This window comes from Hirundo rustica, chromosome 1 (assembly GCF_015227805.2).
Source record: "Hirundo rustica isolate bHirRus1 chromosome 1, bHirRus1.pri.v3, whole genome shotgun sequence".
Taxonomy (NCBI): Eukaryota; Metazoa; Chordata; class Aves; order Passeriformes; family Hirundinidae; genus Hirundo; species Hirundo rustica.
The window spans coordinates 32,502,301-32,529,881 of record NC_053450.1 but is presented as its reverse complement, the minus strand read 5'-3'; the positions used below and the strand labels follow the sequence as shown (position 1 = coordinate 32,529,881).

The 27,581-nt window shown below is 39.9% G+C and overlaps 1 protein-coding gene across 2 annotated transcripts; it reads left to right on the top strand.

The window, feature by feature from the left end:
• The first annotated feature begins 1,056 nt into the window (after positions 1 to 1,056).
• On the top strand, positions 1,057 to 27,314 carry RDH10 (retinol dehydrogenase 10). 2 transcript variants are annotated; one of them, XM_040078391.2, is made up of 6 exons: positions 1,057 to 1,598; positions 2,066 to 2,304; positions 21,946 to 22,044; positions 23,366 to 23,511; positions 23,826 to 23,957; positions 25,899 to 27,314. In XM_040078391.2, exons 1-6 carry the CDS (start codon positions 1,307 to 1,309, stop codon positions 26,020 to 26,022), a joined length of 1,032 nt encoding a protein of 343 aa, XP_039934325.1. In that variant the 5' UTR covers positions 1,057 to 1,306; the 3' UTR covers positions 26,023 to 27,314. The 2 variants fall into 2 exon arrangements, with proteins under 2 accessions (XP_039934325.1, XP_039934331.1); XM_040078397.2 differs by having other exon boundaries at positions 1,181 to 1,598; positions 2,069 to 2,304.
• Positions 27,315 to 27,581: the final 267 nt, after the last annotated feature.

The following is a 27,581-nucleotide window of genomic DNA, read 5'->3' as shown; positions in this document are numbered from 1 at the left end:
CGTTATTGAGAGTGCTTTGGATCCTAGTTACAGGTGTTTCCATGCTCATTTGTTTACGATGGTGTTTGTTATGCTAATACAGACGTTTGTATCACTTGATCTCATTAGCAGTATTATAACGGGGGGATTAAAATCAGCATGCAAAAACTGAAGAAAGAGTTTGTCTGCACTTTCTTGAACTCGAATTTCTGCTCAATCCGAGAGGCAGCGTTCACAAAGTTCCAACAACTTTTCTGAAATCTGGCGGCTACGCAGGGAAGAAAGCGCAGCGTCGTGCGCTTAACTAAGGCACACGACTGCACGCAAGCACAGGTAGTGGGTAAGTCCTACACACCCATGTGTGGGAAATCGCAAGGGCACGCTCTGGTCCTCACCCTCTGGAACGAGCAAATGCCTAAGAGCGGGATGCTCCGGCGCCGGGTGGCCGTAGGGTGCCCAGCTACAAGGAGCGGCCGCTGTTATCGCACAGAAGAAAATGCTTTCCGTGTGCTGGCACCTGTGAGCTCCTATTTCAGTCAGTGGCGGGTGAGCTATCAGTGACCTCTGTACTTGGCTGACACACCAAGAAGCCATGGCGGTTTTCCTCGGCGCTTTCTCACCGCTCAGCAGAGGATCCCCAGACACGCGGGCATCGTGCATCCTGCGGGGACCCGGTGGTTCCTGTGCGTTTCCAGCTTCCCTGCGTTTCTATCCCCGAGCACGGACCTTTAGTGCCCGTGCGTGTTCCTCTAACCCGCGCTGCGGCACGGCAGCAGAGATGGCGCTCCGGCGGGGCGCGGCGCACCCCGGGACTTGTAGTCCGCACGCTGGGGCGGGCTGGAGCCGCCGGGAGCCGCCGGGACGCCCGCCCCGAGTAGCGCAGAGCACCGGCCGTCCGGTCCCCGTTCCCGTCGGGGACCTCCCCCGGCGGCGGGGCGGAGCGGGGCGGGGGCGGGGGGTCCCGGGAATGCGGGGCGGGATGGGCCGGCCCGGGGGTGGGGCTCGGCCGCCCGGTCCGCCCTATATAGAGGGGCCGAGCGGGCAAGATGTTCACTGCTAGTAGCGGGGCCGCGGGCGGGACGGGGCAGGACGCGGAGGCGGCGGTCGGGCGGGCAGGCAGCGCCGTGTCCGGGCTCCGTCCTCGGCGCGTGTGACTGAGGCGGGGCGGGGGGCTGCGAGGGCGAGCGGCACGGAGAGGGGGAGCTCGGCGGCGGGACCCCCGTGAGCGGAGCCTCCCTCGGTGCCCGCAGCGGGTGGTCCCGGGCAGCGGCGGCTCCAGGTCGGGCGGCGAGGAGGCTCCGTGCCGCCGGCCCCGCCGTCCGGCAGTATGAACATCCTGCTGGAGTTCTTCGTGGTGACTTTCCGAGTGCTGTGGGCTTTCGTGCTGGCCGCGGCCAAGTGGCTGGTGCGGCCCAAAGAGAAAAGTGTGGCGGGGCAGGTGTGCCTGATCACCGGGGCGGGCAGCGGCCTGGGCCGCCTCTTCGCCCTGGAGTTTGCCCGGCGCCGGGCGCTTCTGGTGCTGTGGGACATCAACACGCAGAGCAACGAGGAGACGGCGGGCATGGTGCGGCACATCTACCGGGAGATGGCCGAGGAGGCGGCTGCCGCCGCCCCCGGAGGTAAGCGGCGGGGCTCCCCGCGCTGTCCCCGCCGCCCCCGGCGCTCACCTGCCCGGCCCGGGGCGGAGGCGGCCGGGGCTGCGCTCCCGGCGGGTCCAGCCCGCAGCAGCGCTCACCTGCGGCGGGCCCCGAGAGCCGCTGCGGGCTGGAGCCCGCTGGGCGCAGGGGTATTATCAGACGCCCCGACGGTGCTTTTGCCAGCCGGAGCCGGCTTTGTGAGCGCAGACTTGCTTCGCGGAGCCTCGGACTCCAGCAGCGGCTTTAAAAACTGCAGCTCTTCCTAAAACACCTGGCAGCGGTAGTAAATAGCTGACTGCTGGTGTACTGCAGTGACACTAAAGTAAATAGAAGTTTTAGTGCTTTGGAATTGTTGCCCGTTTCTGTTTGACTACTTGTTTGCATGTCAAAATAAGAGCAAGAACTTTATTGCCCCCCACCCCTTCTGTTGTCTTATCTGTGTTCTTTAGTAGCTGGAGATGGAGAGAAAGATGTGCTGCCTCATTGTAACTTGCAAGTTTACACGTACACCTGTGATGTGGGCAAAAGAGAGAATGTCTACTTGACAGCTGAGAGGGTCCGCAAAGAGGTTGGCGAGGTGTCTGTCCTGGTTAACAATGCTGGTGTGGTCTCCGGGCACCATCTTCTGGAGTGTCCTGATGAGCTTATTGAGAGGACCATGATGGTTAACTGCCACGCACACTTCTGGGTAACTATAAACTCCTTTTCTGCTGCCCTTTTTGGTAATAAATTTTAGGAAATGAACTGCTGTTGTGGAGTTCCTATCTCCTTGAGGTTTGCACTTGTTCTTTTTCACTTGTAGGATCACTGCTTTGGGTATTTCTTGTTTTGAACGGTCTGTTCTGTTTAACAGGAATGCTGGTATTAAGGTTGTTAAGAAACAACTTTAAATCAGCTATATCCTCCTAGAATCCCGAGTTCTAAGTCTTGTGGTCATTTCTGTAGCTTTGGATATTAAATCCTTTACAAGCAATAATCTCTGAATCTGCTTAAATGTTGTTACTGTTAATGAATGGCTTCTCAGTCTTTCTCACATACTCTTCCACCAGCATGTTAGCAGCTTTGAGATGCTGTTTTAAAGATGGCTGCAACAGCAAACTTGAACATTTCTGGAAAAAGAATCTTTAAAACCCCTGCTGAAAATGTTTTTTGAATTGCCTGGGAGGCAAATTGTTCCTTTTGAAGGCTGGGAGGAAAGACCAGAAAGATTTCTCAAGAAATCAAGCCAAGAACAGTTTTTCAGGCATCCTGTATATTTGTCCCCATAGCTTTCTTTGGGAGCTGCCTGTAGAAGTAAGAAAACCTTAACTATGGTTTCTGGGATGGTATTGTCTCCATAACTAGCAGATGCTAATTAGGGAGAACACATATGTGGTCTTACTCCTTTTCTCCATCTAAACCTTGTTTTCCTATGTGGTTTATTTTTAGACCCATAGTGGTGTGCAGTTACATAAATTGGACTGTCGAAGGAGGGCATGATGCACACTTGGGTTAGCATTAGCTGTCAGACTGAGACCATTGTTAGTATTAAAACTGTTCTTTGATTCCTCAAATAAGGTTATGAAATACACTTGCATAACAATGAAAGGATTAAGCAATCTGAAATATACTTCAACTTAAACCTTCTTTGACTGATCTTACCTTTTCATAATGAAATTTTATAAAATGCCTCATCTTCAAAACTTAGAAGGCCCTCCTGAGCCAACTTTTTTAACATGGAAATGAAATGCTGTTTCATAACCCTAAAGGAGCCCCTTCAAATCTGCACTGTGAAACACTTAATGGCAGAGCAGTCTCTTTCCAATGTATTGTAAAGCTTGCAGAGAGTGCACAGGAGATAGTATGTTTGGAAACACTTTTAAACTCTCAAAATATATACATTTAAAGCACTCTGAGAGGTTCTGAGAATGTTCATGGGACTTCTTATAAGTAAGAGTTTTGTGTGTTCCCCTTAATAATAGTTAAATTGGTGCTTAAACCAATAGTGATGTATTGTAGATTTAATGTTATTGATGTGGCTTAAATGTTGAATTGACAATTTCCAAGAACTCTAAATTATGACATCACCATGAGTTAAAATATGGGAGGATCCTAAATTGTCCAGCTGTTCTTCCTTCAGGCCTAAGTCATACACTTATTTATAACAGTTTCAGAGACCTTTTTAAAGCACTCTGTGTGTTCTGAGTCTCTTACAGTAATAGAAAACTAAACTTAGAGTCTAGTATTGCTGTGATTTGGTTTCCATAACAGTTCCATTCATGCCTAAATGTTAGTGTGAAGTGACTTTAAAAAAAAAAAAAAATACTCCAAGAAGGTATAGCTATGTCTGGACTGCGGAACTTGAGATTTTGGCTCAAGTTTTAAAGGAGTAGTCAACACCCTTTAGATTTAATTGAGGATCTGTTCATATGTAAACTTCCTGTAGATTCTGTGTCTTGCTTTGCTTTTCCTTTTATTTTTTTACTCTTGGCAAAGCTCTTTTCCTTGTATTCCCCTTCATGATCCCAGAAAAGATTGGCTTGACCAATAGTGGGTGGACTTCTGTTGAAAGTAATACTACTTAATTCATAAGATGTCATCTGAATCAGCTGATTTGAAGCCAACTTTTTTGATGCAAGTCAATGCTGACTTAAATAGAACAATGTGTCTAGATGTGTGAAGTCTTACACAGCTAGTCTTTTCTGTGTCAGCTAAATTGGTGGTCCAAAAGCAAAGCTAATACTCTTGAGCATTATGTATGCTTTTAAGTATTCTTGGAGGGTGTTTAATTCCAGAAACCTGTAAATGGATTTTGTAAAGACATGGATCCTGCATGTAATATTGCTTCAGTAGTTAAGTGTCTGTACTTTCTGGGGTTTTGGTGTGGTTTCTTTTTTTTTTTTTTTTTAATGTGGTTTAGGGGAAATTCTTTTTCATCCCTTGATCATTAATCAAGCATCAATGTGCTTCTATACAAAAAATGAAAATAAGGCTCTAGTACTGTCCCTTGAAACATTTGACATCAGATTAATTGCCTGTTCTCCATGCAAAATGCAGGTGATCTGATCTTGCTTTTATGTTAGCAGCTACCATCGGAAGGCTGCCCAACTTATGCAGTAGGCAGTGACATGAAAATCTGTCACCGTTTTGCTGTTGTGACTCCAACTGGGCTGTGTACCATATCACAAACTGGCAGTTGAGAGAGCCTTAGCAGCATGCCACAGCCTAAACAGATGCTTTCCATTTTGCTGACATGCATGATTTGTGTAATCCTTCCTATGAGTGTTCTATATAAACATGTCACCACTGCATCATGTAGCAATTTCCACAGCATAAAATCCACTGCAGTATTAAAAACCTGTTATTTCATGCTGTGATAACTTGAATGCTTCTGATATTGAAAACATAGGGCAAAATCCATTCCTTGTTTGAAATAAACCAGCTCTGGTTTACTATAATTTGCAGATGCATAAAATTGTAGCAGGATTGTAACACTATCTTTACTGCCAGTCTGTTGCAAGAATAATAACTTGCTTGGCTGTACTTGTCAATTATTAGAACTGAGTTTTTACAGACTAGGAAATTTTCTTATGATTTATCAGGATTCAAATTTTAAAAATGTTGTCACAATATAACTTAAAGCTGTTGCTGAATTGGATTTTAGTAAATATAGGAATCAAATTTTTTTCTTGTTGTTTTTCAATAATGCTTAAGTATCAAAATACTGTGGTTTAGAGAATGGCACTATATTGAATAAAACTACAAACTCTTAACTTTGGGAAAATTTGAGAGTCTTGTACCTACTCTTCTTCTGGAAGAATAATCTATTGCTGAATAAGTGGATATTAATAGTGGACATCTCTATAATACCTGGGCAATCCTTCTAGTTTTGGTCACTGGGGAAGGGACCGGGCAAGGTGATAAGCAGGTTCTGAAATTCTGTGACATGAAGATCCTTATGTACAGCAGGTCTTCAGTTTTCTGTAAGAGATCAGTGATCTGTTTCCCTGTCATGTGGATACTCCTCCAAATATTTCATCTTACGGCTTCCCTCCTAGAGTTCTCTTCAACTTACCATAAGGGGGAAGCAAAAGCATTCTGCTCCAGCTCTGTCATTATTAAAAAAAAAAAAAAAATCCATGTAGAGAAATACTAGGATCCAGAGTTTAAAGACTTGTATACTGCTTTCGTAGCCTGAGCAGATTTGTTCATTTATTTGCAGCTGCTTTATTTTTTTTGAAGGTATGCTGGCATCTGTGTAGGAACTGAAGTAATGTTTTAGATGGCCCAGCATTGGTATGGGGGAGATAAATACTGATTAGAGAGAGAAACAGTATTCAGGTATTTAGGGCATTCATGAAAACCTCTAAAACTTAAATATACCTTGGGAAGATGACTAACGCAGAGTTACTAAATAAAATAACCCATTGATGCAGCTGCTATTCTTATCAGTCTCATTAGACTGACAGGATTGCTAAAGCCTTGAATATGCTATAGTTATCTATAATGCATCAGTATGTATTGTTGTCTTCTCTCAAGCTCCCTGGTGTTAAATAAAGCTCACTTATGCCAATAGTTTGTTTCATTCAAATACAGAACTATTACACATAGTATGCACATGGACTCTCTTACAGGAGAAAATGCAGCTCGTTATTTGAAACTATACCCCACTAAGTCTTGTGGCCTGTTGGCATAAATTTAATTTTTTAACACCAAATTTAGAAATCTAGCACCTATAGGCACAATATTCCACTGACAGGCCACCCAGTTATATTTAGTATTTCAGATGAATGAAGTTAGCTTTAATTGGTTTTTTCCTTTTTTTTTTTTCTTTATCATTTCATGATGATGTACCCCAAGATGCATAATTTCACTTACAAAGTTTAATCTATGTGTTCTGGATGTTTTTCTTTGAAAAATGAGCCGGATCAAGTTCAAGCAAAACATTGTATGTGATCCAAAAAGTATCATCAAAACTAGCTCTTCCCTTGCACAATTATTTCAAATCCATGTCACCAGTAAATTTCCCTGGACAGCACATATGTTTCATATACTGTGGTAGCATGCTGGGTAGTAAGTATGAAGGAAAAAACAATCATACTCTTAGCTATGGAAATAGTCATATTAGTCATACTTAAAAGTGCTTTGGTATGGTTCTGTTGTTCATATGTTTTTGGGTTAATTTCTCAAAAAAATAGAAGGAATCTATGAAATGAGAAAATACTATCTTCCAGATGCAGGCCCTAGAAAACTGCACATTCCCGTTCTATAAACCAGTGTACTTAGCACAAATTTTGGAAAATAAAGGGGTGGATATATATTTCTGGAGTTAAAGTGGGCACAATACTACTGGTTCAGAGCTTTCCTCATGGGTTTACTTTATGGTCTATGAGGACTAGCATTGTGTCAAGCACAGTTTTCAGTCATTGTCATGCAGTCTTTAATTTTGTAGCTTGTATCTTGCAATTTGTTTATATGTGTATCTTAGCTCTGTAATCATATTTCAGTTATAGTGATCACTTAAAAATTTTTCATTTTTTTTGTTTGTTTTTTTTTTTTAAAGTTTTCTCTTCCTTTTTTTCATGGGGACAGCAACCCAAACCCTTTAATTAGGTGCCTGTATGTCTGAGCTTTGACCATAGTGCCAATCTTATACTAGTTTCAGAATAGTAAAGGAAGAGGATAAAAATGGATCTTTTGGCAATGTACTCATCCGAAGAGTCAACATGCATAATTGAGCGTGTAGGGATGGGGTAGGTAGGTCTTAGTCTTATGCAAAACGCCTCTTCATTTGCCTTGTGTGGGAATCATGAGTTTGAGCATCTATAATTGGGATTCCACTGTGCTGCCCACCAAACTGGAGTTGTTCCACATGTTTCTCAGCTCTAGTCCCTAAGGGCTATTGAGTCTGTTCTGTCCTGGTTCTTCATTGTCTACTGTATCTTGATGATAAATAAGTAGCTACATATCAAGGAGTGTGAGCAGAATAAATTACAGCACTCTTGGTTAGTTAGCAACACTCAGGGCTGTGGGAAAATCATATTGAAGATTCTTTGAATGTGTTACAACACTAACCTTCCTACATATACTCTCTGTGCTAGAGCATCTTCCTTGTGTGATGGAGACTGCTGACTTCTTTTGTTCAAATGACAGCTGAATTTGTGCTTTTCCCTTCTGTCTCACTGATGGTGTAAAGTATTTGATTTTCATCCCAGTCAGTTAACAACTCTAAAATGACCTTCCATAATCTTTTCCTTGAACTGCTTCAGCTACACCTAAGCTTTTGTGACAGCTTTTCTCAGATGTACTTTGGAATTTAATTTACCACACCAATTGAAAGGAGTGCAGATCTTAGAGTCCCCAGGAACAGAAAATGGAGATTCTCAGATTGTGACCCATTGGTTGATTGTTGCCTGTAGATTGATGTCCAAGGTGGTAGCACAAGGTGTGATTAGCCACTTACTTCCATGTGCTAAGCTGTATTAAGCTTGAAGAATTTAGGTGAAAACTGTAATGTTTCACAGAAAAACATTGTGAAAGTTCACTTAAGGAAAGGGAAAATTGTCCTGAAGAGACCATGCCAAGACTACTTGAAAAATATCTGAAGTATTAATTATTAAGTGGCTTGCAATTCTACATCCATCCAAAATGAAGCTGGCATTGCAGTATAGCTTGCAGAGGTAAGGCACTTGGGATAATCTCATTTTTTAGTCTTCTGTGACTTTTTCTGAGGCTTGGAGACTTGTCAGCCAGCTGCATGAATGTCTTCAGGATTGCTAACCTTCTCTGAAGGCATGGTCCTGGCTGAGTGATCAGTGTGATGGTTATATTCCTCCTTAAGGAGCACAGTAGGTCAGCTGAATAAGCAAAAACCTCTGACCTGGCTTTGGTCTGTAACTACACAATTACTTGTGAAGGGTGTGGGGAGACAGGAAAACCTTGAAGGTGATGATGGTCTTCGCCAGTGTGGTGCCTAATCTTGCTACAAGTGAAGAGAGCAGCTCTTCTGTGTTTCAGTGAAGTACTCATCTGAAAGACCATGTGTATGCCTTTCTTGTCCTGTAGAGGTTAGGAGGGCAATGGAGTTTAAAGTTACAGATTCTTCTATCTACAGGTAACATCTACCTTTATCTTATGAAGACCACCTAAGTTAATGTTATGTCATTATGTTATTAACTTTCTGGAATAACCAAGTGACTGTAGCAGAATTGTAGAAGACAGCTGTGTTCATATGCTCAGTGGTGGAGAAAAGCAATCCTAATTATGATGCAGCCAAGTATCCTGCTAACCCTGTGTTTGCATCACTGCATAAGACCTCTCTTAACTGATCTGTGTGGGTAAGCAATCCTTTTTCATAGTGCTCAGTGTCATCAATTACTCTGACTAGACAGGCTGAGGAAAGATGGATGTTACGTTTTCTAGCACCATCTCTGTCATTTTAGCACTGCACTTCTTAAATCTTTTCTACTTTTATCCTTATCAGCTGTGAACTGTTATTCTCTCCCAATGCTTCTCATGCTTTGATTTCACTTCCGGGGTTTTTCTGCGGGGAGGAAAGGTTTTTGTTATGTATCTCTAGTACTAAATCTTTCCACAATTCTCTGTATGTAAAAGCCAGTGCATCACTCACTTGATAAGCCTTGCTCCCTTTGACCTTTGAGGTTTCTGGCTATTGACACTGATGGTAAAACTGAGTTACTGATACCTCTCTGTCTTTTGTGAAAAATGGCAGATGACTTTCTACAAAGGCAGACTGAAGCTGATTTACATGTGATGCTATATGCTTTTACCTGTGTCTTAGACTCCTCCATCTGCTAAAATTTACAGAGTTTTTCGAAATGCAGTTATAATATAGGTGAGTTGGCGTAGACTTTGAGATTTGTACAATCTTGGCGGGCTGAGGATTTTGTTTGAAAGCAGATATGTCACAAATAGGGGGAGGTTTACATCTGTGCTTACACTTCTGAATGAACACTCTGTTCTTGTAAATAATTATATTAGTATAATGATTTATATGTCAGTCAAATTAACACTTAACCATGAGTGAGTTATCACAACTGGGACAGGAGGGCATGGTAGGCCGAGGAATGCTGGAACAGCTGCGGAGCTGGAGGTGGCTGACTTGGTGTGATCCTTTTGAAATTCAAGTTTGTTTGGCTGTTGAATTCTGCACCTAAACGTGCCCTGGTGTGGGTCGCTTCTGCCATCTGTTTGAACTTGTGTAACAGCTTCTTGAGCACTCCCCTTTACAGCGTTGTTTTGAAAAAGTTCATGAATGTGTGTTTAAAAGTAACCTGTCCAAAATCGCTGTTGATCTAGGATGGAACTGCAAGGCAGCTTAGTGATGGCAGTCTGTCTCATGGGACCATCATCCCTTGAATCTGGATCTTACCTTGCACTAGTTTTTATATTTTGCCGCTGTTCGGGTGAGCTGGTTCAGCTCACTAACTTGTCTGCAGGGCAGAGAGGAAAACTTCTAATTTTTTTGCCCAAGTTGATTAATTTTTCTATTTGGAGACTAGAATCATCTCATCAGCATTTCAGACTTGGAGTAGCCAGTGTGTGGAGGAAGAGGTGAGAAGGAATAGGATAAAGTCACATAGCTGAACAGGCCCTCTGTGGCTATCCTAGTGAAACCTCATTTTGTTTGTTTGTTTGTTTGTTTGGGGGGGGGGGGAAGACGACACACCAGGATTTGCATCCTCTAAATAATAAGGTAGTCATAAATTATTCCAAGCTGTAGCAGAAACTCTAGTGGCATAACAGTCTGAATGTAACAACTTGACTTCAAAAGAGATGGCAGTATTTCAATTATAACTATTTAAAACTTCCAGATAAAGGCAAGGCAGTTTTCTGTACACATCAGATAATGTTCTGTTAACAACACAATAATGTTTACATAATGTTAAAATAGAAAACATAATGTTTAGCTTATTTACCTTGAAACAATACTATGATTTCTGTGATCTCTGTGCCTACTGCACTGTTTGACTTCTCTGGAAATTAGTTTTTCTAGCACAGAATGTGGAAAAAAGTCAGGCTGGAGCCATGTTTCAGCTTGTGGGAAATAAGCATAGTTTCCACAGGCAGGCAAAAGAAATATTTCTCTTTCTGAAAACTTACACCCTAAGAAAGTGAATCGTTTACTGATATTTGTTTAAAATGCCTGTGCAAGCAGAATCTTAAAAAGTTGCATTAGTTGCTGGTTTAGTCACTGTACTAGCTGGAGTCTTTTGATCATTTTATCCTTTGTTGGCTTATGAAGCAAAAACATACCTGCTAAGACTATTTCTTTTCTGCACACCCTTTTGTGGAAGATAAGGAGAAGTATGAAACAGAAATGCCTGAATTTTTAAAAACCTAAAAGCTTTTCATGTATTTTAAAAATGTTATTTCTCTTTCAGGGAGTTACTTTGCAGAAAGTCATAGTCTTTTAGGGTCTTACTGTTTCCTAAAGAAATACTGAAGCTAAATCTCTGTTCAACTATATTATCTTCCCTAATTTTCTGTTTTCACTAAGTAAGACTGCTATGTGGAAAGGGAAACTTTCCTTCTAGTCTTATTCCTCTTGTGAGATACTCGGTTGTAACATAATCTCTTTCCTTGTTATGAAGGAAATTATTCGAAACAATGACTTGGGGACTGAGTTGGGCAGGATGAGTAAAACGACTGTGCTTTCATCTGCCTGCAAGTACTCTAACAGTTGCATTGTTACAGAGGTACTGGCCTTAAGGTATCTATAAAATATGACAGTCCTTTTCTGCTTAGCCACTTCCTAAAAAGCCTGCTACATAAATCATAAAATGTGAATGATGACGTCACATTTTCCGTAAGTAGTTCTGACAGTACTGTTCTCTAGTAATGTTTTGGAAACCTGTAGACTAAAATACCAAGTTTTACTAAATATTCCAGAAGATGACTCAGCTTATGGCAAACTGGAGAAAAACGTGTATTTAAAAGTTGGGTTGTGTTCTTGTTCACTGAACAAAATATTCTATAAAATGAATTTGTTATCTGGATTTTTTTACAGACTCATAGGGTCATGTTTTCATTTTTGTCAAGATTATCAAATAGCTGGCAATAAATAACTGCTCTCCAAATGGTTGGACATTTGCTGCAAACTTGTGCTAATGAAGGTGAGGGACTAATGTGTTTGTTACACTACTGTCAACATAGCTCTGAAAAGCTACAAATCCTTTGACACGGCCATTTGTCAGTATATAAACAAAGTAGAATTTCTAGTCACTTGATTTCAGCAGGGCTTAAGCCACCTTTTGTGGAAGGGAGTAGGCAAGTGTTAGCTTCCTGTTTCACTTGAGTAGAAAACTCTAAAGTAATTTCAAATTTGACATTTGAATAAACTTTTTTTTAGGTCATCATTACTGATAGATCTGCCTGTGGAAGAATACAAGATTGGTGCTGCTACCTACTTAGACTGTAACTTAAACTCCTGAATTTGCAGGAGTGTATCTGTGCTGTCACAACCACAATGGAGCTCTTAGTCTTAGCTATATAGAAAGCTCAAATACTGACCTGGTAGATTTGAGCAGAAGGATTCTAAGCTGCATCTTGCATTTCAGTGGCTGCCAACTGTGTAATACTTCATTTAAATGAATAGTAATTGTGGTTGGCTAGCTATGATAGTCTGACAGTAGAATGAGATTAATACTTATGGAGAATAAATATTAGCTTGTCCAATAAAATGCCTTTGAGCAGGAGGGAAGAGGTCAGCTTTTGAAAGTGAGTACTTTGAAACCTTCAGTTCTCATGCTTAGATATGCCCTTAAATTTGTGCCGTCTGGAGAAGTCTGCAGGTATATGTTTGTTCCACTTTGGTCTAGACTTGCTTGGTTTTCAGTGTAAGGTGGACTAAACACATAGCTGGGCTTCCAACAGCCCTCTTACTATGCCATCCTGCCTCTATTATTCAGTCTCACGTTTTAGATTACTTTGGCATTGACAACAAACATAATTGGCAATTCATGTTTTGCACTTTTACATGGCTTAGGCAGAGGTACTTTTTCCCTGTTCATTGCTAGCTCTCAAGAATCCAGTATGTTTAGATTGCTCTGATCAAGTTTTACAACCATTAAAATTCAAAGTGCAGAAATTTGTTTGTGAGGGCTCAGAATGTCCTAAAGAAGCTGGTATGTGGTGTAGTTACTGGAGGACTTCTGTTAGCCAAGGAGACATAATTAGTTTTTGAAAACAGTGTATATGCTGAACTTGGCTGAAAAATGTTAATTCCACAAGAAATTCAACTGGGTGCTCTGTACTGTTTCATAGCGCCCTCCCTCCAGCTGAAGGGAGTTGAGACCAAAGGAGAAATGGAAGTAGAATAGACACTGTTTCAGAGCCGTTTAATTTATTGTAGTCCAGACCTCCTGTCAGAGAGATACATGAGAGATGTAGCAGAGGAGTTGGCATCCTTTCTAGGTAGTTAAGATTCTGTGTTGATAAACTTGCAGTTAACACAGTGATGAAGAGTGCAAGGTCTCTGCTGGCTTATGAACTTCCTCCTCTGGGAGAGGAAGAGGGAATGGGCTATTGAGCAGGGAATTGGTGTACTTAAGTGGAGAATTACAGAATGGCGGGGATGGGAAGTGGCCTCTGAAGGTCATCAGATCCATCTTCCCTGCTCAAGCTGAGCCAGCCAGAGCCTATTGCCCAGGCTTGTGCCCAAATAGCTCTGGATGGAGATTTTCACCACCTCTCTGGGCAACCTGTGAGAATGTGGTTTGTTTTTCATAGCCATATGAAATCAAAGACTTACATACTCTGGAGAGACGAAGTCTAAACGTGTAATCAGTGACTGAAGCAGTTATGCATACTGCTTCATATATAGAAAGCACTTATACAGCCAAGCAATATTGGCAAGTACAGCTGAACAAGGACAAGTCGGTGTGCGTTTATGGCACTGTATACATACAAGCATGTCCTTCAAAGACTATTAGATGTTTGCACAGAAATGACTGGTGGCATATAGACATTAGAAAGATTGCACGCTTTACAGGACAGGCCTGACTTCTGAGGATGGAAATAATTTTAAAAAAATATGTAATTCCAACATCTCTTAGGAAGAAAAAATACAAAAAATCTTGGGAGCAGAAAGGTGGAGACTGCATACCAATAACATAAAGGCTCCGAATTCTGTTTGCGGGTATAGTGATAACAAGGGTAGTTCAGCTTGAGTACCTGCATTTTTTTCATGCCCAGAAACTATAAAAAGTAATGACTCCTAAACAGAAGTGAAAACTATTCTTAAGGAGAAATCAGAGCTATCTTTGCCTGTGTTCTAGGTACCTAACCCCCTGCTCTAGGTTATGGTGCACACAAAATCTAGTTTGATGCAGTGGTGGGGGATACAGGAAAGCTTTACTGAAGAGATCTTGAAGTCTGATTAACAGCAGAGTACTATAAAGCTTACAGTGACACCTTTTCCACCTTGATGCTCAAGAGGCAAGTTTCTGAAGTCAGAATTGTATTACTTAGGTAGTGTTCTTGACTACTTAACCTACGCTTTAGATAAGTGGGAGCAAAAAGCTATTTTCTAGCTTTACCCCAGTTTGGGGTAAGATCACAGGAAATTAAGCCCTTAAAAGGAAGGAGATGGAGACAATGAAGTGATGTGATAAGGCAACAGTAATAAAAGTTTCTGTTGCAATGTCCTTCCCTAAGCATTTTTCATAGCCCTCTCTCTGTAGACACAGCCTTTTTCAACTAAGCCTTGTTAACAAACTATACAAAAGGCAATTTAGTCAGGCAATGTTCAGTTGCCGTAGGCATAGCATAATTAGTTCTAGTAGTAAAGAGTGGAAATCAATGATTAATGTTTGAGAGATAACTAGTGGTATTAGTTTCCTGTGTGCTTTTTTTTTTTTTCTCTTGTTTAATAGCATTCCTTATCTTATCTTTACTGTCTACCAATTGTAAACAGCTTTGTGGCACTAAGTTCTGATTAAGGAAACTATTTAATTCAGTTTCAGCTTTTGTCTGATAAACTCAACATGAGTTAACTCCATGTAAGAGAGGAGGCACTATGATAACTGAACTCTTCACAGGAGAAATGGTGACTATGGGCTTTGAAAACTGGAGAAGTTCTGGAACTGAACCCTAAACAATGTAGTAATGTAACTGTAGGCTGGAGCATACTCGTTCTTCAGTAAATGGTGTAACAGATGCTTATTGCCACTAAAAAAATCCACTTACAAACTTCCATAAATAAGATTTAACTTGTTTTGTACAATTTTGGTGCTTCTCAGCTGATTTGATGTCTGTTGAGAAGCAGGGGTTTTTATGTATGTAGATTGGTCATGAGGGTAGAGAAAATTACTTTCATAGATTAATAACAAATTATGAATTAAGTGAATCAAGTAATAGCTTATATTTTTACTAGTCTAAGACTTCATGTACTTCAGTGCAATACTTCATGCAGAGTTGGGAGAGAAGAAAAGTATGTTTATTTCTCAGTAAATTAAATACAGTTTTAAATTATGTTTCTTTTCATTTGTGACTTATGTCTTTAGGGTATTTATTTTATTACCTTCACTTCTGAAACTGAGTAGATTTATCTGTAGTTTCACTCTGTCTGAGTCTAATGTAGGCTATCCAAGGTATTGGGGAGTGTATGTGTGGCTTTGCTTCTGTGTTAGTCATCATCATTATAGACTCTTGTTCAAGTCTGTCATGTTCTTTCATGGGCTCCTGGTTGCAAGGCAATTGTAGCATTATTACTGTGCATATATGTTAAGCATTAACTGCTGGTGCAGTTCAATATTAAAGGAATCCCTGTGGCCCCAAACCAGTGGGGTTTTATGTGAAGGACAAATAAACCTTCAGTGAGAACTTGAAGCTTGTGTTGCCTGCTAGTTGATAAATAACAAAGGGACTTCTTTTGAGATGAAAAGTTGGAAAGTCTAGTTTTTTTGTTCTGAATGCAGTGCCTGTGTAAGGCACACTTGAGGACAGTCCTTGAATAGTTTCCTTTTTTCCTTTTAACACAGCCACCTATGGAAGCTTGGTTTGAGAATGTCATGTTTATCTCCTGATCCTTTTTTCTTCAAAAGGATCTGGGTAGTCCAACAAAAAAAAATCAGAGAAATGTGACTTTACTTTTTAATTCATTACTTTAGGAAGACTCTGTAATTCTGACCTATATTTCATTATTGTTTCTTGAGGCTAGAAACCAGAGATCAAAAATAGTTCTAATTTCCACAGCTATTCAAATATTTACTTAGACAGTGGCTAATTATCCAGAAGGGGCCCAGCAGTTCTTGAAAACAGTCAGTAGAGACCTCTGAGGTCCTTTAAAGTACAGCTTTGGTCCCTTGTGTTAGCAAGGTCAACAGTAGTTGTAGACTTCTGTGTGCCTGCTGTATTCAGCTAGTTACTGTCAGAGCCACATCCATTGTATTGTGTGGTCTCTCTAGTCTTCAATCGGTACTTGGTATTTTCATGTAGTTATAGTGCAGTTACTATTCCCACCTTAAGCTAACATTTCAGAGATGCTTGTAGACAGGAATTCAGGAAAGATGTGGAGGCCATATGGCAAAAGTAATAGAGATCATGCAAATGACAAGTAATTATTCTCAGTTCTCTTTGGAACCAAATAAAAAAAGCTAGAAGGAAAGCAAATGGTTAAATGCAGGCTTGCAACTTCATGTTTTGGTGTGTGAGAAGGCATTTTGGATATTACGTTGTCTAACGTGGATAAATCCTCCTATGAAGGTGTTCAAGGCCTTTTCTTAAGCTATTTAGTGATGACTTGACCTGTAATCCTGTAAGTGAGGTTTTAACCCATTTATAAACAGTATGTAAAGTGCCTCTCTTCTGAAATAAGCTGGGCTATATGACTGAAGCTGAAAATAACTTCAGTGTGTTTACTGATAAGCTTGCCATCGGGGTTTTCTGCCTTTCAGGCACTTTCCTTTCCCTTTCAACATATATAGTGGTGCATTAGTGCAATACCACATAGTTTGGGCGAACCTACTACAGGTAAGACTGCAGAAATTAGAGGTGCTCTTTTGTCAGACCTTGGTTTGTTTCTTCTCAGTTACTGGAATAGAACAAGAAACTGGGGCACATGGTAATATCTTTTTTTGTTCTGTGGTGGAGTGGTCACACGCTGTCCTGCACAGGAGTAAGAGAACTTGCAGTAGGCTGTGAAGAATGGTGAGAAAAGAAGACTGAATGTCCATGCTAAGGGAGAAAGATGATATAACATGTATTTTAGATTAAAAACTTTTCTTGTCACTGTTAGTTAAACTAACAAATTAGCTAATTAGCCTGTGGCAGCAGGCTGCTATAGTCTCTGGTACCTTAGCTCCCAGAGATGTCTGGTTGTGTGTCCTTGCCTAACTGCACCAATTTTGCTTCTTAGATTTGCCTGAATAGTTTTCAACACGAAGAGTTGCACTCATTTGTGCTGTTAGGCAGTTGCTCTGGCAGTCAGGAGTAGCTGTGGCTTGGGAGAAAATGTTTGCTCTGTTACACCAGTATACCTCTGTTGTTTATAACTAGTGATGTAAAAACTCACCTCTTTTGATAAGCCTCAAAAAAATAACCATACTCTTTACCTGAAGGAGCTGTATGGAAAATGAGCTTTGGCATAAGGATATTTCAAACTTACAGTAGTACATACTTTTAATGCCAATGAATAGTTTACAAAGGCTGTTGACAGAAGGCAGAAAGTTTGAAGAAATTTATTGTATTGAAAAAAAGATACTTAAAAGACTTTGTGTTGGTACCTGTTTATTTCTTTCTTTGCTATAGAGGCAACTCTAAACATGAGGTAGCACATACTTTCTACTTTGTGCTTTCTGCATTCAGTCCATTGTTTTGAGCTGCATACAGCTAACATTGTTTTCTGCTTGCTTTCTTCTTTAAAAATAATTAATCCAAAATTTAATTAAAAAAATCACTTTCCCAAACACAGTATTTCTTCATATTCTCATTTGCTGTATTTAGACTAATTTGTCTTGACATTGCAGCTGTGCTGCTCTTTGTGTTGCACAATCTTTGGAGTTTTGTTTCATTAAGAATGGGACTAAAGAATTTGGGGAAGGGGAGGGAAGAAGTGTTAGACTGTTAGAAGTTAATTTGCCGTAAACCAAAATGTTGAGAACAGATTACGAAAGCTATGAAGTGACATGTAAATGCTTGTTCAGTTTCACACTTGTGAGAAATAAGTCATTTAAGCAGTGTGCACATGAAATAGAAGTTTGGTTACAGCTACTGGGAATAGTTTGGTCTTATTGGTATATTCAAAAGCATAGAGAAAAATGTTCAGAAGATTAGAAATTGATCTCTAGGTTCCAAAAAACTTAAAGGCTGAGCTAGTTTGGAAAACTAGCTACTCTGTTCAGGACAGCTTTATATGCTATGTCTATCCTACCCAGTTTCTGGCTGTCTAAAGTATACTGCAGGTTAGAAAATTCATGTTTTCCCTATGCTTTTGGGGTTTGCTTTTTGCTTTTGGTGGTTTTGGGGGGTTTGGGTGTTTTGTTTGTTTTTCTAAAAAAAAGCTCATTTTGAATGAAGAAGATGCTTAACTTGAATTTCTGGATGTTGAACACTGCATAACTTCCCAGACTGTTCATCCTGATGCATCACAATTCCTTTTATCCTCTATATTCTACGTACTGGTTTCTTCTTAGTGTTGAAAACTGTGGTATGTTTGTCATGAATAAATGACCCAACTCGGACTTTAAATACTTCTGTGTTTTGGTTAAATGTCTTCCTCTGCAGCTGTGAGAAGTAAAACTGAAGCTTCAAGGATCAAACCAGAAGGGAGATAGTTTGATTAAACCACTTGACTTGATTTGAATTATTTTGGGGGCCTGGTTCATGACCTCTAATGCCATGGACAAAACCCATCTTTTGCTTGGCGTCTTCTAGTATATTTTTTTTTTAATGGAGGATTAGCATGTCCATGCATCACCTCAGAAGACTAATGTGGTCTGTGTACCTGTTCAGACAAATTCCAGATGGAAAGGCCACCCAGGAGGCATCTTGCCCTAAACCAGTCAAACTCTTAACTAGTTTGTCAGCAGCACAACATGCACACAGAAGACTTCAGGTCTGGTAGGCAGATGTAGCTGAAGCTGAAAGAAACTAGAAACAAGAAACTAGGTCGATCTGGTTTATGTAATGGGTAGAAAAACTGGGAACCAAAGTATGGAAGGAAACTACTTTGATCAAGGAGGTGTGCGGTGCCAGAAGCTCAGTAAGAACACTAATTTATTTGGGGATTGCTTATACCACGAAAGAATAACTTCACTTTGGGATTGTATTTCCCAGCAAGAGGAAGTTGGGAGGAGCAGTGGGCAAGCCTTTACTTCTGAGCCTGGAAATGCATCCCCCGGTAGGGTGTGTCTGCCTCTGACAGTACTTGTTTCCAAGTGCTCACTCCCAGCTGCTGCAGATGGCTGGAGGATGGCAGCAATCAAGATGACTTTCTCTGACATCCACTTAGTGGAGATATTGATAGTTGACTGCTAAGTTTTATACATACCATAGTTAGGCTATCTTTATAGACTCCTTCAGCTTCAGATTTTAAGTGGAATTGTGGGATAATGTGCCATGACAAAGTATTGGGGCTTGCTCTGACCGTGCGGTCTCAGAACACTGAGGTCTCATGCAAAGATTTCCATGAATTTCTAATTGTCTTTAAAGCAGAGGAACTGTAGTTTTTTTCTAATTTAGCCTTAAATGGCTTTTAAGAGATGACTTACATGAAGTGACTGTAGTTCTGCTGATGGGAGTCATTCAAGTCTGCACTTGAGATGCTGAAGACATCACCCAAAAGTGTCCTCAACAAGTTGTGTTTGTCATGTGCCAATTTCATCTGCGTGAAAATGGGTTACTTAAGCCACAAGCTGTGAAAACTCAGTTTTTATAACCCTTGTGCTTTGAAATAGTATAGCATAGTTGAATGGGCTTTCTGAAACACACTAGTCTGGTTATGTTGCATATTTATAAATATATACATACATGCACATATAAAATAATTTTCAAAGTCATATATATATGTATGACTTTGAAATTAACTTCCTTAACCAAGCTAAACATAGACACTCACAGCTATATGGCTATAGTTCACAATATTAAAAACAACAAAAAGAAAGGAAAAAAGCAGTGCCATATTGAAGATACTAGTTTGGTGCACTTGTCTGTTCATCTCTTGGAAGACAGTACTGATTCATGCCTTGAAAGTGGTAGGAAAAAGATCTGTTACTACTTCTTTCCCTTCTTTCTCTCCCCCAAAACAAACTTCAAGGCCCCTTTTCTGTAGCTGCTGTGGTTTACAGCCAGAGCTTCAGTCTGCATTATCAAGCTTTCTGGCAATGTGAGGTGGCAATCAGTCATTCCAATGTGATGTGGACAGATAAGCTGAGACGTAAGTGGAAACTGCTGATGGAGCTGACAAATGTTCGGGAGTGGAGTAAATTGTTTAGCAGGACTGAGCTGGGAGCATGGATGTCTTACAGGGGTAGCACAGAGGATCAGGGTTAGCAGACCCTGTTGGTGTTGCAGTGTGAAAGGCAGGCTGCAAATAAAGAACGCTCTGTAAAGCCTCAGTGCCGTCCAAGTGAAGCCTCTTTTTCGGGTGGTGCTGCCCAATGATGACTGGGCTTTGTTGCCACGCAACACGGGAAGAGAGGCTGAAACTTTGTGTGCCTGGCACAGATTAGTTTAACAGCAAACTGAATTCTTGTCCAAGGCTCTGTGTAAGAGGTTTAGAGATCCCTGCCATGAGGAAAGAAACAAATGCAAGGCAGCTTGCTCTCCGATTATTTTTATAATTAGCTTTGTTATGTAGTTATGACAGAATATAGGAGTTGTATGAATCAACGGTAGAAAAGGCAAGGAGTCAGGAGGTCTGTTAATCTTCTATCATCTGCCAGCTGTCCAGTGAAAACACTCTTTTGTGTGGTGTTAGGAGGTCTGGATTAGTCATTTAACACCTGCAGGCAAAAATGTTGTACAAGAACATGTGAAAATCATTAGAGCAAAACTGTCCTGAAGTCTGTGATTGGAAAATGCAGACAGCATAAGAATGGAATTAGATGGATTCAGCTGTAGTTTGCATGTCTTTTTAAGAATGCAGCTGACAAGACTCAGACCAACAATTAAGCAAGTAGGAAATATTTAAGGGGCATTTGCATGCTCTGAGTTTGGATACAAATTACATGGGAAGAGTAGGTTTTTAGGAGGATAAAGCATTCATGTAATGAGTCAATTGGAATAGATAATAAGCTCTGTCACTAAAAGATTACCATATTAACTAGGCATGTTTGTGATTAGAAAGCATTGTCTGAAGTTCTTGGGCAATTTAAAAGTGATTTTGTATAGTGCACTGACAACCTAAAAGCTGAAGTACATCATAACTATACGTACCATTTTACTGCTTCATTGATTTTTGTTGTAAATATGGTGGTCTGCTTAATACTTATTTAAAATGGGGAAGTGTTGAGTCAGCTTCAGAGGAGAGATATGACAAAGATAGGTATTCTGGTAGGGGTGCTCTTCCAGTAAGTACCATCAATGTGTTGCTTAAGACTTAATTTTTTAAGGGTGTTAACTCTGACTCAGGTTTTTAAATGGAAAGAAACTTTATCAAAACATAAAAATTGAAGGTTAAAATTAAAGTTTGATCTTGAGACTTGCTTTGGATTTATTTTCTTTTATTTTTAAACTTTTAAGGAATTAGTAACAGAAATGTATATCCTGTCTTTTTAGTTAGAGAAATGCTATGGATACTAATAAAGATGAGAAGTAATTTAAACTAGTAAATGTTTGCTCTATTGTAGGTAAAAAGTAATAACAGCAAAAAGTCTACCAGTAGTATTTCTTTTAATATAAAATGCCTAAGGCAATAAGTTACCTGGATAAAACTAGCAATATCAAATTTTAAAAAAACGCTGTCAATAATTAGAACTGATAATTACAACTGGTCTCAACAGAGATATGCTGGATGGTGTAATTAAGCACTTTGCATTTCTTTTTCTGTCTTTAAAAAAAATGTGACTTTAATTTTAAGGTCAAATTATCTCCTTCTGATAACTAGTCTCTTCTGGAAAAATAAACACGTCTGAGCTCAGTTGATCCTTTGACCTTAGGCTTTCTGGAGATGTAATGCTTGTTGCCTTGCTATCTAGATTCAGAAACAAGCTGTGGAAATTCTGTTAGCATTTTTGAGAAACTCAAGTTCAAAACCTGTACAATGATTGTATTTTTATATTCTTGTTAATAAACTGAGAGACACTAAGAACTCATTGCTGATGTAACTTGTTCATGAAGTGTTTTTTTGTTTACATGTACTTTTTTGGTTTTTTGTTTTACTTTGTAGACCACTAAAGCATTCCTTCCCAAGATGCTGGAAATGAACCATGGACACATTGTGACAGTTGCAAGTTCCTTGGGGTTATTCAGTACTGCTGGAGTGGAGGTTTGTTAGACTATAACAAACAAAAAAATTGGCACTTTTTGCCAAAGATAAGGTTTTTTTAATAATATTATCAGCTAGAGGAAATAAGGTTAAATCTTCAAAAATATTTGGAGGTTATGGTGCTGAGTACCATATCAACATGTGGCTCCCTGTGAGTGAGAGCCACAGGAATTGGATAGGCATTTCATTTATTGGGTGTTGGAGTTGGCACTTAGAGCAAAAGCCTAGGATGGCTGGGGGTTTCAGAATGCCAGGTGATCTTTGAGTAGTTACCTGGTAAATTTAGGAACTTGAAGGGTGCCGTTCAGCCTACTCCTGTCAAGATCTTCAGCACTAAGATTGAAGCCAAAGGCAAGGGCTTTCAAAAGTAATGTTTCTTGTTTCTATGAGGAAATGACTGCCAACCTTCTAGAATATATGGCTCACCTGCTTCACTAGCAGCTGTTTGAGAAGTCCAGTTTGTGAGACTTGTCTGGTGCATAAAAATAGGTTAAGATTAGAGTTTCTTATTTTTTGTGTAATAATACAAATGCAAATGTGAACAAAAAGCATTTAGTTACTGAAAATTAATTAAGGTGTCTAAAATAATAGTAGTTATATTACCCCATAAACATGGGCTTTTTTGCATATAGGCTCAGTGCAGGACCTTAAACTGCAGTGTTTCATAACATAAATGAATGAAGATGGTGTAACTTAGGGCTTTTTGGAGTGTTTACTGTCTTGAGAAAGCTGCAAGGAATTTCCTAGACAGGGTGTGACCACCAACAGAGATGGACACATCCAACTGACAACATGTTAAGTTCAGCAACAATAAAGAATAAGGGCATAGACAGCAGTAGCATTTGAATTATTTATGTATCTCATAGAAAAACTCAAATCTTGGTTGTGTCTTCTGTTGAAACTAACCTTAAAAATAACACTTTTAAGATTTTTACACCTATGCCCTGCCAACTCTTCGAACTTTTCAAGTTTGACCCAAGGTAGTATTAGGTATCTCAGGCCTTTGTTGCACCATTTATTATTAAGCAAACTGGTAATTGGAGTAACTTGTCATGTGAGCCTGCCTGATTCAAAGACTTGAATCCAAGGTAATGTCCTCCTACATTCAGCTTTCCTGCTTTCATGATTCTGTGCTAATTACCTCAAAAGTAAAGTGAAAAATGAGTTGACATGATGCTCTATTCAGTGGGTGTCTTTTGTTGTTGCTTTGAAAATCTGTGCAGAATCACCTCAGGTATGCTGGCTTTGAACATCATTCATATCAGTCCTTTTTAAGTTCCTTTTTTTTTTTTCTCCCCTGCTTCGTTCATTGCCAACACAGGATTATTGTGCCAGCAAATTTGGAGCTGTAGGCTTCCATGAGTCTTTGAGCCATGAATTGAAGGCTGCTGAAAAGGATGGAATCAAAACTACGTTAGTCTGCCCTTATCTTGTAGATACAGGAATGTTTAGAGGGTGCAGGATCAGGTGAGTAGAAATCTTCTGCTCTGTGCTTGTAGTGTCATAAAAGTATTTAAAGGTAACTCAAGTGTTACCACAAAAATATTCTATATTATGTCTGCTTTACTATATGTTAGTCTTAGACTCAAAAAGAGATTTTGAGTCTCTGAATTCACTGTCTTCTGTCCTTCTGTACACAGGCAATACAAGTTTTGAGCTATAGTTTTTGTAAAATAACAGTAAATATAAAAAAGTTCCAAAGAAATTGAGCTAATGAACTGTTCACTGGGGTCTGTAGTCCTTTACTTATCATAGAAATCTGTCTTAATGAAATGTTCCAGAAAAGAAATTGAGCCTTTCCTTCCACCCTTGAAACCTGAATACTGTGTGAAACAGGCTATGAGAGCCATCCTTACAGACCAGCCAATGATCTGCACACCTCGCCTCATGTATATGGTCACCTTCATGAAAAGGTAAGAGCTGAAGAGCCGGTTGTTTGGCAATGCAATCCACAAAATACATGAGCACATCCAGTTTCTGGATACAAACATCTCCCACCCACGCAGGCCATGGGTGCCATTTTGCTAGAATTCATAAGTCTCTCTTGGCTTGCGTGCTTGTAGGTTGTTTGCTTGGGAACCTTCATTTAACCAAGATCACATGTATCTATGCATCTTTGTTTTAACCTTCTTGTGTCTTCCATCCTCCTTGGTTTTCTATTTTCTTTTCAACAGACTTTTAATTCCACTTTGAGTTTGAGTTTCTCGTTAGGAACGGGGCATTAGGCAGCTTCCAGCAGAAGAACCTCTAGCTGCTTGTTTCTAGAACAGGTGCATGAGAAGGCCCTTCCTGCCTGCAGAGTCTTCAGAACTTTTATAGATATGGTAGATAAACTGAAAATTAGTACTTGCAGAACCACTTTTCAGAGTCTTAAGTTTGGTGGAAAGTCTGTTTAAAGAAATTACTTCTTTCATTCTAACACACTGCAGTTTTAGGATGAAAACTGTTTTAGTCTGTAACCAGGCTGACATTTCAATGATGCAGGATAATGCAGGAGCTGCTTCAATTCCTGTGTGTACAACATCACTTGAATTCTAGCTTATGGAGAATAGCTTCACAGGTGCCTGTGTTCTGTTTTAAATCTGTTGTGTGTAGGGGGACCCTATAAAATATAGCACTGTATTATTTTCTTTCTGCAAGGGATGGTTGAAACTGAGCACCTTGGTGATTTTTATTCCACTTAAAAAGTTGTTGTTCTCCTCTGGTTCAAGTGTCTCTTGGTGGACAGGGTCACCAAAAAATAGAGTATCTTCACTGCTCACCTCTTTCCTGGAAGAGAGATGTGTGTGTCTATTCTGATACCAGATGAGGGCCATGTCAGTATATTTAAGAAGCTCAGAGAGTGCTTCAGTGCTTCCTGCACAAGCGTGCCTTAGCAGCAACAGCCACATCAAAAGCCCTTTGGGTTTTCTTGGTTCAACACTTCAGCTTCCAACAGGGAGATCAAAGCTTCTGCATAATCCGTGCCCCAGGCAGCAGCCTTTAGATCAAAGGCCCTCCAGTCACTGCACAAGCAGTACTGCTGGCACTGAAGACACCTGTACCAGTGACATCTACTTCTTGGTGCTTCAGTGGTCATTACTCCTGATGGCTGGAATTATACTGCTTGCCACTGAACAAGTGCCTGCTGGTATTCCCAGAGTCTGAGGAATCCCATTTTAGTCCTTCACCAGAGCCTCTGAGTACTACACATGAAATAAAAATTATATTTTGTTCATGTGAGAACGAGGGGAGGATCTGTAGCCAGGTATCCATCACATAATCACTTCTTGGTATTTTATCTGGGAGGGGGAAGGAAATTACTCTCTTTACTTCAGACCTTTCTTTTTGAGGATGGATGATTGAGTTTAGAGTATAAATCAAGGTTGTTAGACATCTGGTGATCAAAGAATAGCATTAACTAACACTAATCCCACGTTAAAGAATATCTTAAATGTCTGATGACCTCTGCTGATGTGGCTTTTAGCAGATGCTTTGCTTTTACCAGGCCTTCTGTGCTGCCCTTGCCTGCCCCCATCTCCCCTGCTCCTCTTCTTTAAAACAAGTTATCACATTGCTTGTGAAGAAACAGAAAATCTGGTCTAAGATGGAAGTATGTGAATAAACAGCTTCTTTCTCCTTTCTGCTTGCCTGTGTGGTTGGGACTCTGGAATTTCAATCCTCTCTGAAAATATCCATGTGAAATAAAAATCCCTTAAGTCTTTTACGAAGATTCTCCAATAGGTATTATATTGTTTCTCCAATAGGTATTATATTGTTTTTAAGGAGACCAAATACATGTGCTTACAAGTGCATGTAAGCAGAGTTTTTGTTTTATGCTGTCTTCTAACAAATCTATAACCTCTTTTCCCCAGTATTCTGCCATTTGAAGCAGTTGTATGCATGTACCGATTTTTGGGAGCAGACAAGTGTATGTATCCTTTCATCGCTCAACGGAAACAGGCGACAAACAACAATGAAGCGAAAAATGGAATTTAACAGTTTTGGATGGACTAACATTTATAGGTGAATGCAATAATGTTACGTGACTGAATTGCAAAGTGCACTTGCATCTAAAAGTGTACTTGCATCTAACAGATGCAAATGTCAACATCTTACTGTGGCATTCTCTTGGGTCCTAAACCTGTGTATTGAACTCTAAAAATCAATGGATTTTTATATACTGTAAATAAAACTGACTAGAGTACTTGGGAAATGTGATAGGTAACTCAAATGAATTTACAATGTAGCTGCCACCATTGTCCTTTAGAATATCACTGTATGTACAGTAAACTAGTCATACTACTTGTTGTAGGGATGCACTGTGTGATATCTCTTCCTTAGTCTGCCAAGGCTTCTAAAAGCTGTACCCAACCGACGATGCAGTGTTTCAGAAATGGTTTGACTTTCCTTATGTTATTTAGGAAGGGAGAGAAATCTTGCAATTTAAGCTACTGCTCATGATCGTATAGCAAATTCAAGGACAGTTTCTGAATGCATCTCTTCACTCGTTCACCCAAGTTCTCTAAAGGACACATGGCCAAATTGTGGTGTAATTCTCTTTTGTTGCAACGGTGTGTGTTCTATTTAAACAAAGATGAAAATAAATATGTAAATCTCTGCCGATTCAAAGGCAAATTAATGTCTTACATACTGCCAGAGCAAACTTGTACTGGGCATCTGTTTTTTTAGGAACACAGTCAGTGATTTAATTTGACTTTTTTTTCCAAGTTGACTTAATTTGAAATATGCTCTGTTCCATTTTTCTTTACACGTCAGAGTCCAATTTACTGTTACAGACTACATGTTTCTTATTCCTCATTTTTACTTCTGACAGAGTTCTCCCACCCCCCAAGGAAACTGTTGAGTTAAATTCTTTAACTGGACTTGTGCCTAAAAGACAAAGTAACTCAGCTGAGATACAAACTGTTTATGTAAGTGCTGGTCATATGCCAATTATTAGCAAAGGAAAAATAGAATAATGCCTGATGCAACTCTACATTCAGCATATGAAAGGGTGTAAAGATTTTTTTTTTTTGAGTTATACTCACATTGTAGAACAACAAATGACATTTTTACAGTATTTTTTGTAAAGCAAACAATTTTGTGCCTTGAATTTGGTAATCTGTATTAGTGAAGCATTGTAAAAGTGAAATTCTACCTCTGTATCTTAATGTATACCATCCACTTGTAAACTACTATCAGAAAAATTGTGATTACTTTTTTAGAATGTCTTGTTAAATAGTGACCAATGCCTGTGGTTATTAAAGTGAGCCACCTTTTCCTTAAAACAGTGATTGGAATGTTTCCTTTAAGACTGAACTAACACAAGCTACTTGCTTCCCAACTCTTTGGTGTCAACACAGATCACATATTTATGGCTCAACTCCTGTATCCACTTTGTCAGCTATGTGGTTTTACAGTGTAAACTCTGAAGGCTGTCAGTAGGTACTGTGAAATTGGGCTTTAGGAGCTGATGGTTTTGTCTTCTAAACTCACTGATGAAGTAGCTGGTCAAAGAGGTTATGAAGAATATTAATTTTGGTGTTCTATAGAGC

Excerpts from the sequence above, each read along its gene's own strand:
- RDH10 (XM_040078391.2), top strand. The coding sequence starts at position 1,307 with ATGAACATCCTGCTGGAGTTCTTCGTGGTGACTTTCCGAGTGCTGTGG. Across the intron at positions 22,045-23,365 it reads TCAGTACTGCTGGAGTGGAG|GATTATTGTGCCAGCAAATT; the intron begins GTTTGTTAGACT and ends TTGCCAACACAG. Across the intron at positions 23,958-25,898 it reads ATGGTCACCTTCATGAAAAG|TATTCTGCCATTTGAAGCAG; the intron begins GTAAGAGCTGAA and ends TCTTTTCCCCAG.